This window comes from Syngnathus acus, chromosome 11 (genome assembly GCF_901709675.1).
Source record: "Syngnathus acus chromosome 11, fSynAcu1.2, whole genome shotgun sequence".
Classification (NCBI taxonomy): Eukaryota; Metazoa; Chordata; class Actinopteri; order Syngnathiformes; family Syngnathidae; genus Syngnathus; species Syngnathus acus.
Window position 1 is genome coordinate 7,744,829 of NC_051096.1, and position 14,913 is coordinate 7,759,741.

Genomic DNA, 14,913 nt, shown 5'->3' on the forward strand with positions numbered 1-14,913 from the left:
GTATGCACGTTTATTTAGCGCGTTAACTTTATATGAGTATTTTTTTTTTAAAGGCACCGGCTGTAAAATATTACTGCAGTGAATTTATAATAAACAACAGACAAAGCCACCAGACTCCCCCGGGGGGACTCGCGGACGTTTGTGATGGATTAACACGGCCGCTTGTTGCGCATCCTGAGTTATAATTGTGACGGGTGGCCAACAAATGTACTCTGTATTCCAAATAAGTCGCTTCATTTTGGCAGTGGCATCATTACCTGCAGCGCATCATTAAAAGTTGAGGTGTGTGCATATCTAAGACCATCTAGTAATAAAAGAAGAATTAAATCATAAATCTATAGAGCATCGTGTGTGCTGATTAAAAAGTTGCAGCGTGAACCGTAATTGAAGATGAGCTCAATTAAGGTGTGCAGAATAAAGCAAAAAGCCAACTGAAGCTGACAAAGTAAACTGAGCTTGAACCCAACATGACTAAAGAAATCCAATTAAATAAACACAAACCAAAATTAACTAATCAATCACAGTTAGCTGAAACTAGAATACCTGAAGCCACGCTAACAGTAAAAATATTAGGTGACCTGAAGCTTAGCTAACCAAACAAAGTGACAATATGATTCCAAAAGATACTGAAGCAGAAGATGTCGCTGAAGTTAAATGTGTAAGGCTTGGCGAGCTGGAGGGCTAAGTTACTCCAAGCTAGGCTGATTCAAGTCAAGTAACATTATTTAAGCTTGGCCAACTTGCACGGAGGCAAAGCATCAGAAATGTTGCTTTCTATTGACTGCATCTGTTTCATTGTATAAAATCTGAATAAATCCTCATGAGTACATTTTCCACAGTGGAGCTCTCAAACCTAACATGAGGAGACTCTAAGTGGACTCGACTTCACTTCCGCCACGAGGACAAAAGCATTATTAAATCATTAATCTGCGCTCATGGCATGCGTTGGCGACGGCGGACGCACTCTCCAAATGTACAGCGAAGGCTGATAAAGCACTTCGGGGGTGTCACAGAAGACGAGCTATGTGACGTTTCCGAAGACGAGCTATGTGACGTTTCCGAAGACGGGGGTGGACTACATTTGGACACGACTTTCCTACTTGGACTCCAACATATTAATAAAAGACAAGAACCATGTACCACACACTGTAAGGCAACTCTTGTTCAAACAGGAGAACTCAAACAATGCAATGGAACTAATTGAGCAGTTCAAGGCATGGCAAACAGAAAACTATAAGGTGTGTCCTTGTCTGGTTTTCACTTCTTGGACTATTTTACCTGTCAATCATTAAGAATTCACCTCTGACTCCACCAATTGGCCAAACTACATGGAACATGGCTAGCACACGTGCTTGCACAGTGCGAGCGCCCATTAGACAGTTGGGGGAATGCTTTTTAATCAGGCAATCTGTCTTAATAGCCCCGGCTAATTAAGACAGGTGGGAACTGCGATACGCACTTGCACACTCGCGCACACCGACGAGCGTACGCACTCGGTGGAAGTATGCCGAACGTAGTCTGGATGGAACCGTCATCAATCAGTTTGCACAGACAGCAGACGGATGTGTGTGTGTGTGCACACGTGTGTCACTCGCTATCAATCTCAAGTGGGCAGAGGGTAATCAGTGCTCACAACGGGGACCCCCCCCTTTATCTCCTCTAAATGCATCCCCCTACCAATTGTCTCATGAAAGACAAAGGACATAAAACACGACGGCACGCGAGCACATATCAGAGCGGATGATGAGAACATAAAACGACGAATGAGTATCAACTTACACATTGTGGAGATAAAACACCCAAACTGCGTGGCCTACCACTCGGTGTCTCAGCATGTGCCTTTCACACAGAACCCTGCGAAGGCACTTTCATACGGCAACAAAAACGATCAAAGAGCTAATATGCTAATAGGTGCCACCTATCAATTTGGGATGCTAACATATAGAAACATGACAACCTGCAGATGCAAAAGTGTTTGACATCTGGCCTGCACGTGTGCATGTAGCAAGTCATCAATCTGAAATGGCAAAGTGTTTGCAGATACTTATGAACGGCGCCTGGTGTAATTTCTAATGAGAATTAATAGTGTTAACTTGCTAACACCTGGTGTTAGTATACAACAATGCATCAGATTTAACACTATAAATATATCGGTCTATTGATGGACCCATTCCATACTTTTATATTCAAATCTTTGGAAATGTATGAAATAGGTTTGTTCTCAAGGGGTCAATAAAGTAGTTGTATTATTTATTTTGAAATCACTATTTTAATGAGATAATTACTCCACTGAGACACAAATGGATGCAAGAGACCCATTAAAAAGGTTTTGGCAGGACACTAAAAAGAAGCATCCAAGTACATACGCAGACATTTTATTTTCCACTTTATTTCTTCACATTGCAGTTTGGGCGCTGACCAATCTGGCAATTTCACTTTTTCCTTCTTGTATATATTTTTTTGATTAAATATTTCTCTAGGACGTAGACCACAGATATACACAATACCAATATCGACTAAGGTTTATTTTAGGGTGGACTATCGACAGATAATGCTGGATGAGCTCGAGTAACGAATAAGAGCTTCAAAAGTATATTGCGATCGGCTGGAGAAACTTTAAAGCCGCTACAGGGGGTAGAAAGAAGAAAAAAAGACAGCGCCGTCCATTTTTGCTGTGGCTGCTCTGTTTCCCGACAGATTCACCAAACACCACGACAACAGTTCAATGGTACATTGATTAAACCCAACTCTGAGCGTCACTTTGTGTTGTCACCGCATAGAAATAGCTGCATCTTCATTCAAACCATCCGTCCAAGCAAAATCTTTTCAAAAACATGTTCAAGTCACTCTAGTGATGATGACAAGAGATGCTGTGTGGTGAAAAACAAAAAGTTCCGCCATAGCAGGAGTGACCTCTTGTTTCTCTTAATGTACTTTGATGGTGACTTTCTTTGCACACATACAATGAAATTAACATACATTAATCTAATTATACACCTGACTTTGATTTTTTCCTTTTATTTTTTCAATGAAAAATTTGATTAAGCTGTTTTGAAGCATATCGGAGCCTGATTCATTTCAATGCACCATTTCAATGCAATTGTGCACAGCGGGTATTTAAGTGTGTGTTTGCCTATAGGCAACATGTCAAGCCTTCCCAACGCTTGCGTCATGTTTACACCGTTTGGCAGATTAATAGCTGAAGCTAGAACCCAGAGTAGAATATGGGTCGCCTTTGCCGCCATTCTGTGCCTAATTTCACACGTGCTAATCCTGTACAGAAGCTACATTCAAGTCGCATGGCGGCGGATTAGCGCTTAATTGCTTACACGCTTGTAATCTAATTGCGGTATTCTTGTGTTTGACGAGTTTCTTGTGTCCTTTTAGCTCCAGCTAGCTCTCAGGGGACCCCAATTGGGCACCCCGCCCCTTCTGTCGGTCTGCAAGCACCTCTTCGTCGGCGATGCATCACCTCGCGCATTACTACATAATGGTCTCCTCGATTGCCTCGCCGGCATGGCAGAAGGTGGCTTGGGTAAATGTGAAGGTCGCAGGGAGCCTCCAACCCGCCGGGAAAAATAGTCTCAGTCTAAGTCTGTTTACAGTCATTTGGCCAATAGTCCCGCTAATGGAATACCGATGGATTGATATGTTTTGCAGTTAGGGTAGTTCATTTTTCGGGGTCGGAGACTAAAAACAACAAAAACATGTGGGCCAATTTGCAAGTCATATTCTTAATTTGTGTCATTTCAGTCTTATACAGTTGTTGACTTCTCTTTACACTTGTATGGCAGCTAACAATGTTACCAAATAAAAGTTTCATGATGGCAAATGGAATAATTTGCAAGGAGCAACTACCGCTAACGCATCAATCCGACTCCTCGACGCTTGACATTTCACCGGCTTCAGCTCCAACCTGACTCTGCACATTTCTAAGGATGCTAATAACAAATCTTCCAAAAAAATCTATGATAGAAGCCCGACATGTGGCCAGACAGCAGCATGGCGCGTAAGGTGATGTGCTGTCAAGTGCGGTAGACGCGCATAAAGATCACTAAACAGCAGGCGACTTCCTGGCAGATAACACATTTTCAAGGGCAACAACAAAATGCAACACTTGCATTTGTGTGTGTGTGTGTCTGTGTGCGTAATGTTAGGCTAGGATTACAGGCACTTAGCTCATATTGATATACTCCTCTCGCAGGCACGAGTACCCACTCGCTGCATACTGATTAGTTGAGCGTGAGAGGGAGGCTGCCAGATCAAGTGTGTGGATGTAAATAGGCCGTTTGTGTGCGCAAAAGACTGCTGCTGTCTGATAAATACCTAACTCTCGTAACCGCTTCGCAGTATTAGCGGCGGCCGCCATTAGCGTTGTATGTTAATTGCCGGCAGAAAGTGAACATTTTAACGTCTGCCTTCATCCCCCTGCAATTTGCCAGTGGAAAATCAGTAAACATGGAGCTTAGCGGCAAACTGACCTAGTTTCCACAAAAGCCCATGACGACTACAATGCAAAGGTTGTTGTGTGTTTAAATCATGCAAACTTGATTTAAAAAAAAGAATAATATAAAGCTTTCTCGTTAACGTTTAGAATTGCTTTTATTGTGAACACATGCAAAGCTAGAAAACCTCATTTTACTATTTTGCCAAAGATTTGATAGCAGTTGGACATAATCTCTACGATTAGTTTCCGTAGATATAGCAATGATAATAATCTCAAAATGGCTGCTTCGAACCAAAACGGCAGACTCGGTGTATCTTTTTAGGCATGGTGTCTTGAGACCTTTTTTGTGGCCCTACACACAATAACCACAGCTAACTAATTTCATGTTGCTAAGTCAAATTGCCTTCAGGGTCTTTTTTTTTTTTTTTTTTTTAAATAATTCCGGTCTGGCTAATGGGAAGAGCCGAGTCAACAGAGCCACTTTGTCAACATGAGGCTTCAGCAGTTTTTTCAGGGGACACAAAGGACAAACATTAACTAATTGTAGTGTGTGAAGACGGCCGTCGCACAAAAAAGATTCATGACATGATGGCGACAGCTGTTTGGGTGAGGTGCACGCAAGAATTTTGCACAAGGTCCTCTGACTAACATGGCGGCTTCTTCCCTCACTGCCTCTTAACCAAAAACATGCAATCGTTGACAATTACTTGAATGACGATTCTACATTTAACCTTGCTGTCGAGTCCAAAGACAAATTTGTTATTATCTGATCCCATCCAGTAGCCTGATTTCCATGACACAAAATGCCCTTTATGTATTGTCAAGTGGTTGACTCAAAACAATATTTCATAGCCTCCAACTGCTCATCGATTTTGGCAAATTAGGGTATTGATTAGTCGAGGTTGTGGATCTAATCACAGTGCAGGCTATTAGTGTGTAATTGATCTGAGGGGTGGGGGGGAGGCATGATGGCTGGTAATGTTGTCTACACCGTGAACCCGGGCCACTATTGACCAGAATATTGTAGTATGCTAGTTTCTCTCCTTCTGTGAATGCCGTAGAGACCTTTACTTTATGAAAAGCTTTCAAAAATGGGTTTGCACACATAAATGTTTTGACAGGATTTTTTCAAAAGACAGAAGTGAGTCAGGCTAAACAGGGAGACATTGTTAGTTGATTCCACATCTCAACCGAGCCCCCGTCTGGAATGGAGTTGAAAAGTTCATATTTGCAAAATAAATGCGACGGGAGATTTCAGTTGTGCACCGTAGCCCATTCAGCCAGATCGGTGTGGACTTTGACACATAGTTGGCGTAACTTAAAGTAACATGGGATTGAGTCTGTTATAAGGCTGAAACGTGGTCGCTGGCTGCAAGGTCGGGAGATGCTCTACAGTCGGCTCCCTTCATCCAAGACTCCTCCCTTCCTTTTTTTAGGCCCAATTAGACTGCGAGCTATCAAATCGGACATCAAATGATCTCACAGCTTTTGCCCATGTCGACTTGCACACAATGAGGGGCTAAATGACTAAATCTATTTTATTGCGCATCAAAATAAAGCAAATGCAGTTCCAATATAACCTACAGTACATTATGCTCTGGTTTCTTGACTAATAAGCGGCTAAATTATTATAATTCCCACGACATTTAGTGGTGCACATGGTATTTATGCTCAATTGGCATTTGGATTAAAAGGGCCTTGGAAAAACTCTCTTCCCTGTAAGGGGTCCCCGGAGAAGCTCTGCCGTAGGCTATCGCTACCTCACTTTAACGCATGATCATAAATACGGAAAATATCGCGACGGAAAACGTGAATATATAAACAATCCAATTAAAAACAGTAATCATCAATTCTCAAGTCTTAACCTTGAAGGAACTCAAATGGATATTTGTCATACAACATCTTGCCATCTAAACAGGATAATGAGCGGAACTCACCAGATGGTTGGGGGCTCTGATCCCTCCACCTCCAGGTAGTCATATTTCTCCTCAGTGTGGAAGTCTGTAAAGACGACAGAGATGGTGTCTCCGGGTTCGGCCAATAGGATCCAAGTACAGTCGGCCTGGTTACCATAGTTGCCGGGGTAACCGGGACTGGTCACCACCCCACTGCCGCCCCGCACAGTGCCCCCACATGTGTCCTCAGCTGTCAATCAAATCAGAGTGACAAATAGAAAAACCTGGGTTAGGGAGAGGAGGAGGAGGGACTGAAGGGCAGACTTTTTTTTTTTTTTTTTTGGACGGGTGGGTCAATTCGGAAAAAGAAAATGGAATGGGAAACTGATTTCCACTACACCAAGCAGGCAAGACAGCCCAACGCCCCAGCTTCTCTCTCCCAATACGTGCTGATGTTAAAAATGGACTTGCCAATTGTTAATGATCAGAAAAGTAGCAATTAAAGATTTGTGCGGGAGGTTGGGCTGCAATTCCTGTGCTCGACATTTGACGCCCTCTCTCCTCAATTGGCGACTATTGCCTGATTTGCTGCGTAACAGATAAAGACACATGGATCGGCGCTGTGCACACGGCATAAATTATAAACATATAATTTATACAGAGGACGGGGTTGGAGGGGAAACATCGTATGCCATTGGACCTTTTTGCTCCGCTGGGGCATCAGATGTTAGTAGTTAGCGATTGCTGCTTAATTTGGTGCCCCAGTGGAAAAAGATGCAATGTCAAAACCCTTTTCAACTGTGAATATAAATTATAACTGTATAATTTATTAATAGACACATGACAAATTGGGTCGACAACACAAAGGACACAGACACCAGCAAGTGCAGTTTCCCAGCAGAAACAATCAAGCTTCCAACTGCAATTGCTGATGGGTTCTTTGACAGCGAAGCGCGCCACCCTGCAGGTAGCCACAGGGGGTGCCGCCTTCAGGGTGGCAACACCCCGCCCCAAAAAAGCAGAAACACACTCACCACATCAGGCACGCACACTCGCACAGTCGACGCGAAGTACGCCACAGAACGAGCCAGGAATAGAAGCGGGGATCTCGGGAGCGGGTCGGTGAAAGCAAAACAAGACGTACGATGAAAGGAACGGGAAAGAAAAAGGAGGATTTTCTTTTAAATGTACTGAAGTAATGTAAAGTAACAAATGTGTTTATTGTTCATGCTGTTGCCATGTTTCCTACCATCAAAGAAGCACTATAAAGGTAATGTTTAAAAGGAATTATTTTAAGACAGAACTGTCAATGTCATCCACCCGGGGGGGTGTTGCCGTGATAGCCTGGCTGCTTAAGGACAAACATTTGTAAGCTGCCTTCACACCTTTGGCCTCAAAGTCCCTGGAAATAGCTGCGCATCGATGGGGGAGCGACCTGGCAATTTGCAGAAGGTGAGAAAATGTCTGGCACCGGCGCCGTCTCCCGCCGCATTCTGTACGGACATCACTGTGGTTTGTCGAAAGAGGAAACATCCCCTTAGGTATTGTGTTTGTGTTATCACATACCCGTAGGGCACGTGGGAAATGGCGGGACTGACTTTACCGCTGTGGTTTCATGGCAGAGGCCAATGGAGAGTTCATCTATCAGCAAGCGCGTTTCTTTGCCGCCCGGTTGCACTTTAGTGATATACTCGTGCTGCACACGGCAACCTGGGGAGGTCCAACTTGTGTTTCAGCACCTAAGCATTGACCCGCAAGATGGACTTGTGTGTGTGCACGTGTGTGTCATTTCAGATCACATCAGCGAGCTACACTTCAGCCCTTTCTTAACCTTTTCCTGCAGTCGAGTGGAATCTTTTCCGCCCAACGCAAGCTTTAACACAATGTGGACCGATTTTTAGTTACATGCCTTAGCTGGTGCTGCTCTTTTGGTAGGCAGAATTCAGAAGAGCTCAGGAATACATTCTCTACTACCTGTGTGTAAACGATGAGGCATCTTCAAAGTGTACAAAAACAGTTGCTAACCAAAACAGCAGCACCCGAGTGTCGATAAGCCAAGATTTTATAACGTACATTGATGAGTGCTTTTTTTCCGTGCTATATTTCACAGCATTTCACCATAATCCTTTTCATTTTGTTTTTAAACCTCCCTTTCACCGCTCACAGTGTTTAATATGACGGACTTGTACGACAAATGGGGACCCGGTCACCAATGGCCAACAATGAATCCCAGCGGAAATCTTCACACTGGTCTTTTCTTCTCCTCCACTCCTTCTCATGAGGCATTGGGGGCTTTGATCCCTGCTTCTTAACTCGCTTATCCCTGCCTGCGTTTACCATAAACCCCCCGCTGCGCTGTCATCAATATCCCAGTCATCGGCGTATTCCTTCTTTATCCCTCTCCGTCTCGCTGCGTGCTTTCTGGAGATCTCCTCCTCTTTGCTCTTCTTGTTCCTGATTGCTTTTAATACATTTTCTCCACCTCTTCTACCACAACCACTATAACTCCAGCTCTTGTTTGCATCGAGTGAAATCTCCGATATCCCCCGGCACACAAATTCCAAAAACACCACGGGTTCAATCAGCCGCTGTCAGCATGAAGGGATTACGACCCGTCTACATCATATGCTTTTTTCCCCGAATTCAGGCTGCATCCATTCTTCCCCGACTGCTCTTTATCTACATCCACACAGCCATCCATCAAGGTCGCCTTCTATAGTGTGTGTGCTACCGCTCCATGTATAGCCATCAGTCAGTCTCAACCAGTACCGCTTGCTCCCGAGTTTACCTGCTGGGAACAATTAAATGGACTATATGTGCAGTGAATTTCTCCATAACAACCCTTTTTATTTTTCTACTTCACCTGACATAAAATGCAATATAACTGCTCACTGGCGTCCCATCTGCAGTTGAGCAAACATCTCAAACGCCTCCAGACACAATTTGTTGAAAGACCCCCCACACCTCCCCACCCTCTCCATGTCATTTTACTTTCCTCCATTTTCAATAACAACGCTTCATAGGTCATTCCTCAACAGTAACTCGTTGAAGCTTTCCAACATTGCCCATCAGCACTTCCACGAAAGACGTCAGCCTCACTTTCCTCCGAGGGGAATCCATTTCCACTGCGCGAGGAACCTGATGCCATCTGACACCATCTGGACTTTCCCAACCAATGCTAATTTCTCTTAACCCACCTTGGCTTTTTGTACGACGACAGCATTAAGCTAGTGGCTATTTATTTGACAAAATGAGTGTAGAGTAGGCGTTTATAGTCAGCTGACTTTTCTAAAGAACTACATTTACCCTGGTCAGAGTCTTTTGTTGTCGGTCGTCGTCCCTCGCTCGGCGGCTCTACATATATAGCATCAGAAAAAGTGACAACATGGAGTAAACAGAGACGACACGGTGACCTTCAGTGCCGCCCACCATCTGCCCACAAATCAAGGAGCAGCTGCTGCCTGCCACTCAACTAACTTGCCCGACATTTAGTCCAATTAAGGCAGAAGCGCCATGGAACGCTCCATCATACGGAGGAGATGCGTAACAACGTCCATGATGGATGGCGTTTTTAATTCCGACAGTGCGAGCGTTTGACCCCCGATTACATTCAATTTCCAAGTTAGATCAAATACGCATGTCATTAAGCCGCTATCGTTCATTCCCCAACGATTGATATTGTTTAACCCCCTTTTTAAGAACACAATGTCATTGAAGGCTTTCTTTTTAGAATGAATGATTCAATGACCTTTTAAGGCTCTGTAGGAAGTCAAAGTGTCTGTGATGCGCCACTTTTGAGGGGGTTCCCTGCGTGAAAGGGGCCCGTGATTAACACCAACCACCGCCGGAATCTTTTTGTTTTGCGTCGGCACGTTCCCCTCGAGTAAACCATCCGACGAAAGCGATCGCGGTTGACAAATCAATCATTTCTCTCGTCGTCGTTGAGCGAACGCCGCCCCCGTTGCTTTGGAAATTATCTCAGCCAAGAAGAACGATCAGAGGCAGGGGTACAAGTTAAGGGGAAACAAAGCAAAAGAGACAAGACGGCGTCTGTCTAAATCTGGAGCGGCATCAAGATGAATGAATCAAACACCCACTCCGTTTTCTCATTTGGGTGTTGTGACGAATTTCTAAATGATCCAGCCCGACGACTAACTCCTCAAAGTTGTGATTGATTGCCTCTCCCGCTCATTCGTTCTACACAGCTCCCTTGCTATTATTCACACGCATTTAAGTTGCATTGGCGGATGTGTATGTAATACCGCCTTGGAGAGACCCCCGTTATCGGTGAATGTTAAATGTCATCTGTGACATCTAAAACAAATAGCGGCATGCCGGGAGTTGAACGCATCATGGCCCTGACAAAAAACGCTCCATTGCTCTACAAGCAGCTAATCAAATTCCCATTCTTCTTTATCCCAGACAAAAAAGTCGAAAACATAAAAATGAACTCATACATCAAACAGGGAGAAGGAAACAATGTGAGAAATTTAAATCTATTTATTAATATAGTCATACTAATAATACTAACATTACTACTAGCAATATTAATAATAATAATAAAAACAACACATTATTTTTAATATAGCTAATTTGGGGGAGTCATCGGTCAACTTTGAATGTCTTCCAACCGAGCAGGTGCGAAGTGTCCGGTGAAGCTTATAATAAAGGCAAAATCACACAGACCACCACGTTAATCACCACATGAGGCATTGTGGATGGTTACAAGTAACATCCCCGGGGTCCCATTAACTTTTAGCGCAAGAGAAGAAGAAGGAGAAGAAAGCGTTTGTCGCATCAAAAAAGGTCACGCACGACAAGAAAGCGCTTAGGAAAAAAAAATAATAATTAAGACGCCGAGCTGTGAGAAGTGTCACTTGCGTTTCCGACGTGAGAATTTTTAGCAGATTGCTGTCAGCTCTTACAGCCGCCTTAATAAGATGCTGTCACAAAGGATTTGATAGATAAATGCCACACGTCTCACAACGTACAAAAAAAATACAACTTTTAATTGTCCTGGCAATTCCTTCAAGACTACCTCGGGTTTATACAGGCTGTAAGGTGCCATTAAAACACAACAAGCTCACATATAATGCCGAATTTTATTTCATCAGTGCACCCATAAAGATGCGGATAAAAGTCACAATGTGAAATGACTCATTTGTGCTTGGTTAGAGATGGCACTTCAAGACTTCCCAGCTTTTCCGGCTACAATATCCCTAGACTTGTTGATAGATGAAAATAAGCAATTGAGAAGCTGACAGATGTTTCAAGGACTTTGCAATGGTTAAAAGTCGTAACTGAGTGCTTCACCGGTGGACATTGATTGTGGTGGCATTTCCTACAAGGACTACAAGGAGGCTATCTTGTAATCCTGTCAAGACAAGGATGAAACGCCACCAGATGATGGACAGAAGAGAGAGTCATCAGCGATGAGAAACCAAAACAAGGTCAACTTTAATACGTCTCGTCCAATTGTTTGTTCACGGGCGAAAATAAAAAGCGAGGAAAGTGACAGCAAAACAAAGCGATACGGCAGCTTTTAATTTTTTTTGTTGCTTTATTTTTTTGACAAGTTTATCGAACCTGACCTATATGGCAGGAAGAAAACAAACTACTTTTAGCATGCTTATTTTATCTTTTTTTTTTTAAATAGCCTCTTAGCCACCAGGCAAGATAGGAATTTTTTGTATTTATTTTTAAACGAATCCAGGGCAGGGCTCCTATCCTCTCCTGCTCTCTCACATGGTGTTGGTTTCTCACTAAATTTGTGTCTGGAGAGTTTAATCTGCTCTGTAACAAAGCTCATAAAAGTTCTTGTCATCCGACTCCATTGAAATGACTGCAAAGTCCATTATTCATTATTAGGAATTAGGAATTTAGGAACTTTATCATTTATGAAAAAATATATCGTTATAATAATAGACTTTTAAACAGCTTGAGCATCCTGATTAATTCATTGCTGCTCCATCTGTTGTGTCCACCGGGGGCAGCATCATGCAGTCATGCATAAACAAATAAAGCTTTTCACAACTTCTGTAAGTAACTCCGTAAACGGCTAAGTTGTTTTTTTGTTTTTTGTTTTTTTTTGCAGAGGACAAAGCATATGTATCTGTTACTATGGTTAAATTGTGTGTCGCCATGTGTTGCTCCATTGTTAGTATTCAATTTGATCATATCTACAACACATGAGCTATTAAACTAAATTGCCAAGCTTTATTTTCATCTACCATCCAATGCGGGCACATTGATTGGAACTCTAAACTCAAACAAGGCCCGAGTTAATGTTATGCTCCTTTTGCTTTGGTATCTCTCCACTTCAGGACCGCCCAGTAACAAAGTCACACTCCATCCTCGTTACTCACGCGTCAAGAGAGCCCTTGCGGCAGACCCAAACTCAGAACCTGGCTCCACTCGAAGCTAACTTCCAACCAACGAGGGAGATTCTTTATGACGGGGGAAGAAAAGGGGGGATGATGACGGATGATTTCAAAAGTTGGGGGCTTTAGGCAAGGCAAAACCAATTAGAAGTCACAGTGGAAGCGGGTGGGCGGCCCACCGCAGGATGAACGTAAAAAATGACAAATGGATATTGGATAAAGACGAAGATCAAGACGGTGATGGAGGGGCGGGAGGATTGTTGGGAAGACAAAAGGGAGATGAGATGACAGATGAATAACTGAGATGCAGATAGTCACAGTGAGAAAGAGGATTGAAGATTGTTTGAGGAGGTAAATTAAAGATAGCGATCCCAGATGGTCTGCGCTGAGCCGGCTTGTTGTTTACTCGCAAGATGCTTGTTCACAATCCGCAATTGATATAGTGGATGAGAAGGCTAATAAGACGTCTGACGAAGCGAGCGTTAACTTAAGCCAAACGAGACAGCTGCGCGCTGTCGTTGACGCAAACGCACGAGTCCGTCGCAAAGTTGTGAAGGAAAGATTTGGCATCATGCAACAAACAAAAACAGTGACGCAAATATGGCTGACATATCACGAGGTTACTGACTCAAAAAAACATGAATGATAGAATCACGCAGTCAGACCACCACCTTCGGGTGTTCTACTTTGGCTTTTCTATCAATTTTCTCCAATTTGTAACCCACCCACCATCTCCTAGTCATGTTGTTGAGTCATGACAGAAAGGCCAATTGCATTCATTTTGTTTTCTTTTTTGAAATGTGTCTCTATTTCCTTGCTGCCTCTTCATTCCTGTGGAGAAAAACAAGCTCATTTCCAACTCGGTGCGCGCGCAGAATTTGACCCTGCGTGATCCGTTAGTGTGTTAGCGGCTCGGCCGGCACGCACGCCGACGAGTTCGTGCGCATTTTGAATTATTGATGACGCCAAAGCGGTCCGCTGGGGGGCAATGCGCTTCTAATATTCAATACATGTAAGTTTAAAAATTTAATGTCCTACCAGAGATCAAAATATTTTGACATCCTGCGACCAACCCCTTTTGATAGTACGTGTTATCACCAATGCATGCATTCAAACATTTAACTAGCTTCCCTTCGCTCGCCACCGACTATTTCCTGTAAATAGAATATCTGAATATCTCAATGCCATGCATAGGTGAACAGCTCGATTGGCTTCCTCCCTGTGGGTGAGAAGCACTTGTGCACACAAACAAAACGCAAACCTGCAACAGTGTGTGGTTATTGTTCTCGTGTCATCGTTGCGCGTTCATGTTAGTTGAGCTAAACGTCCAATATAAACAAAAATAGTGTTGCTCCTCGGGGAATGTACGTTTGTGAGATTACCTTTATGCCGCATGTGCAGCCGGTCCATGGGAAATGAATATAAATGACTTGAATATAGGTGAAAAGAGCACTTCATTCATTGCTGTTCTAGGATGGAAGGAGAAATGTGAAAATCATCAGAAAATGTGCATTCACACACCTGACTGTGTGATGGCAGAGCAGTCCACATGGGAATTCAGTGGAAAATCCGATAAAAATAGGTGTCTCGGCAAAATAGACAAAAATAGACGACTGGTTCCCCTGAAATTTCAATTTGATCACAAAGTCCACAGTGCAGACCTCCGCCAAGCAGAAATTTCATTAGGCGCTTCGTCTCTCACTTTGACGACTACGTGCGTATTTCCCGTGCAATGCGTCCTACTTAAAGGAAATTTCCATCTAATCTGTATAGCGCACGAGCAACATGTCGTCTCACCGCGTTGCCTCGTCTATTTATGCTAAAAAGGGCATTATGCATGCAGATGTAGCACCACAACAGTGGTCTCGGCGGTAACACCCCCCCCCCCATCCTCCCCGAAAAAACAAACACATCCATCATCATTTCCATGACAACTGGGGATAGGGCTGTCAATCAGCCAGGGGTTCCCCTCCCCAGGGCAGGGAGAAGTCTGTATGGTAAAAAACACGAGGAAGACGACCGTCACGCACACCCAGGTGCATTGAGGTTCATTAACTCAAAACATTCAAATAGTACACTTGTGAAGTGTCACTTCCAAAACTGCAATGCATGACACATTGCTCGTTATTGTCATTTAAGAGTAATTGAGCAAGATTATCATCAGACACGTCACACGGTAAATGCTCGGTGG

General features: G+C 43.5%; 1 protein-coding gene across 1 annotated transcript in view; it reads right to left on the reverse strand.

The window, feature by feature from the left end:
- The window catches only part of LOC119129875 (CUB and sushi domain-containing protein 3-like), a 140,824-nt gene that overhangs the window by 63,814 nt on the left and 62,097 nt on the right, over positions 1-14,913 (reverse strand). The window contains 1 exon segment of the mRNA XM_037263228.1: positions 6,385-6,592. Within this exon segment, the coding sequence (XP_037119123.1) occupies positions 6,385-6,592 (208 nt within the window).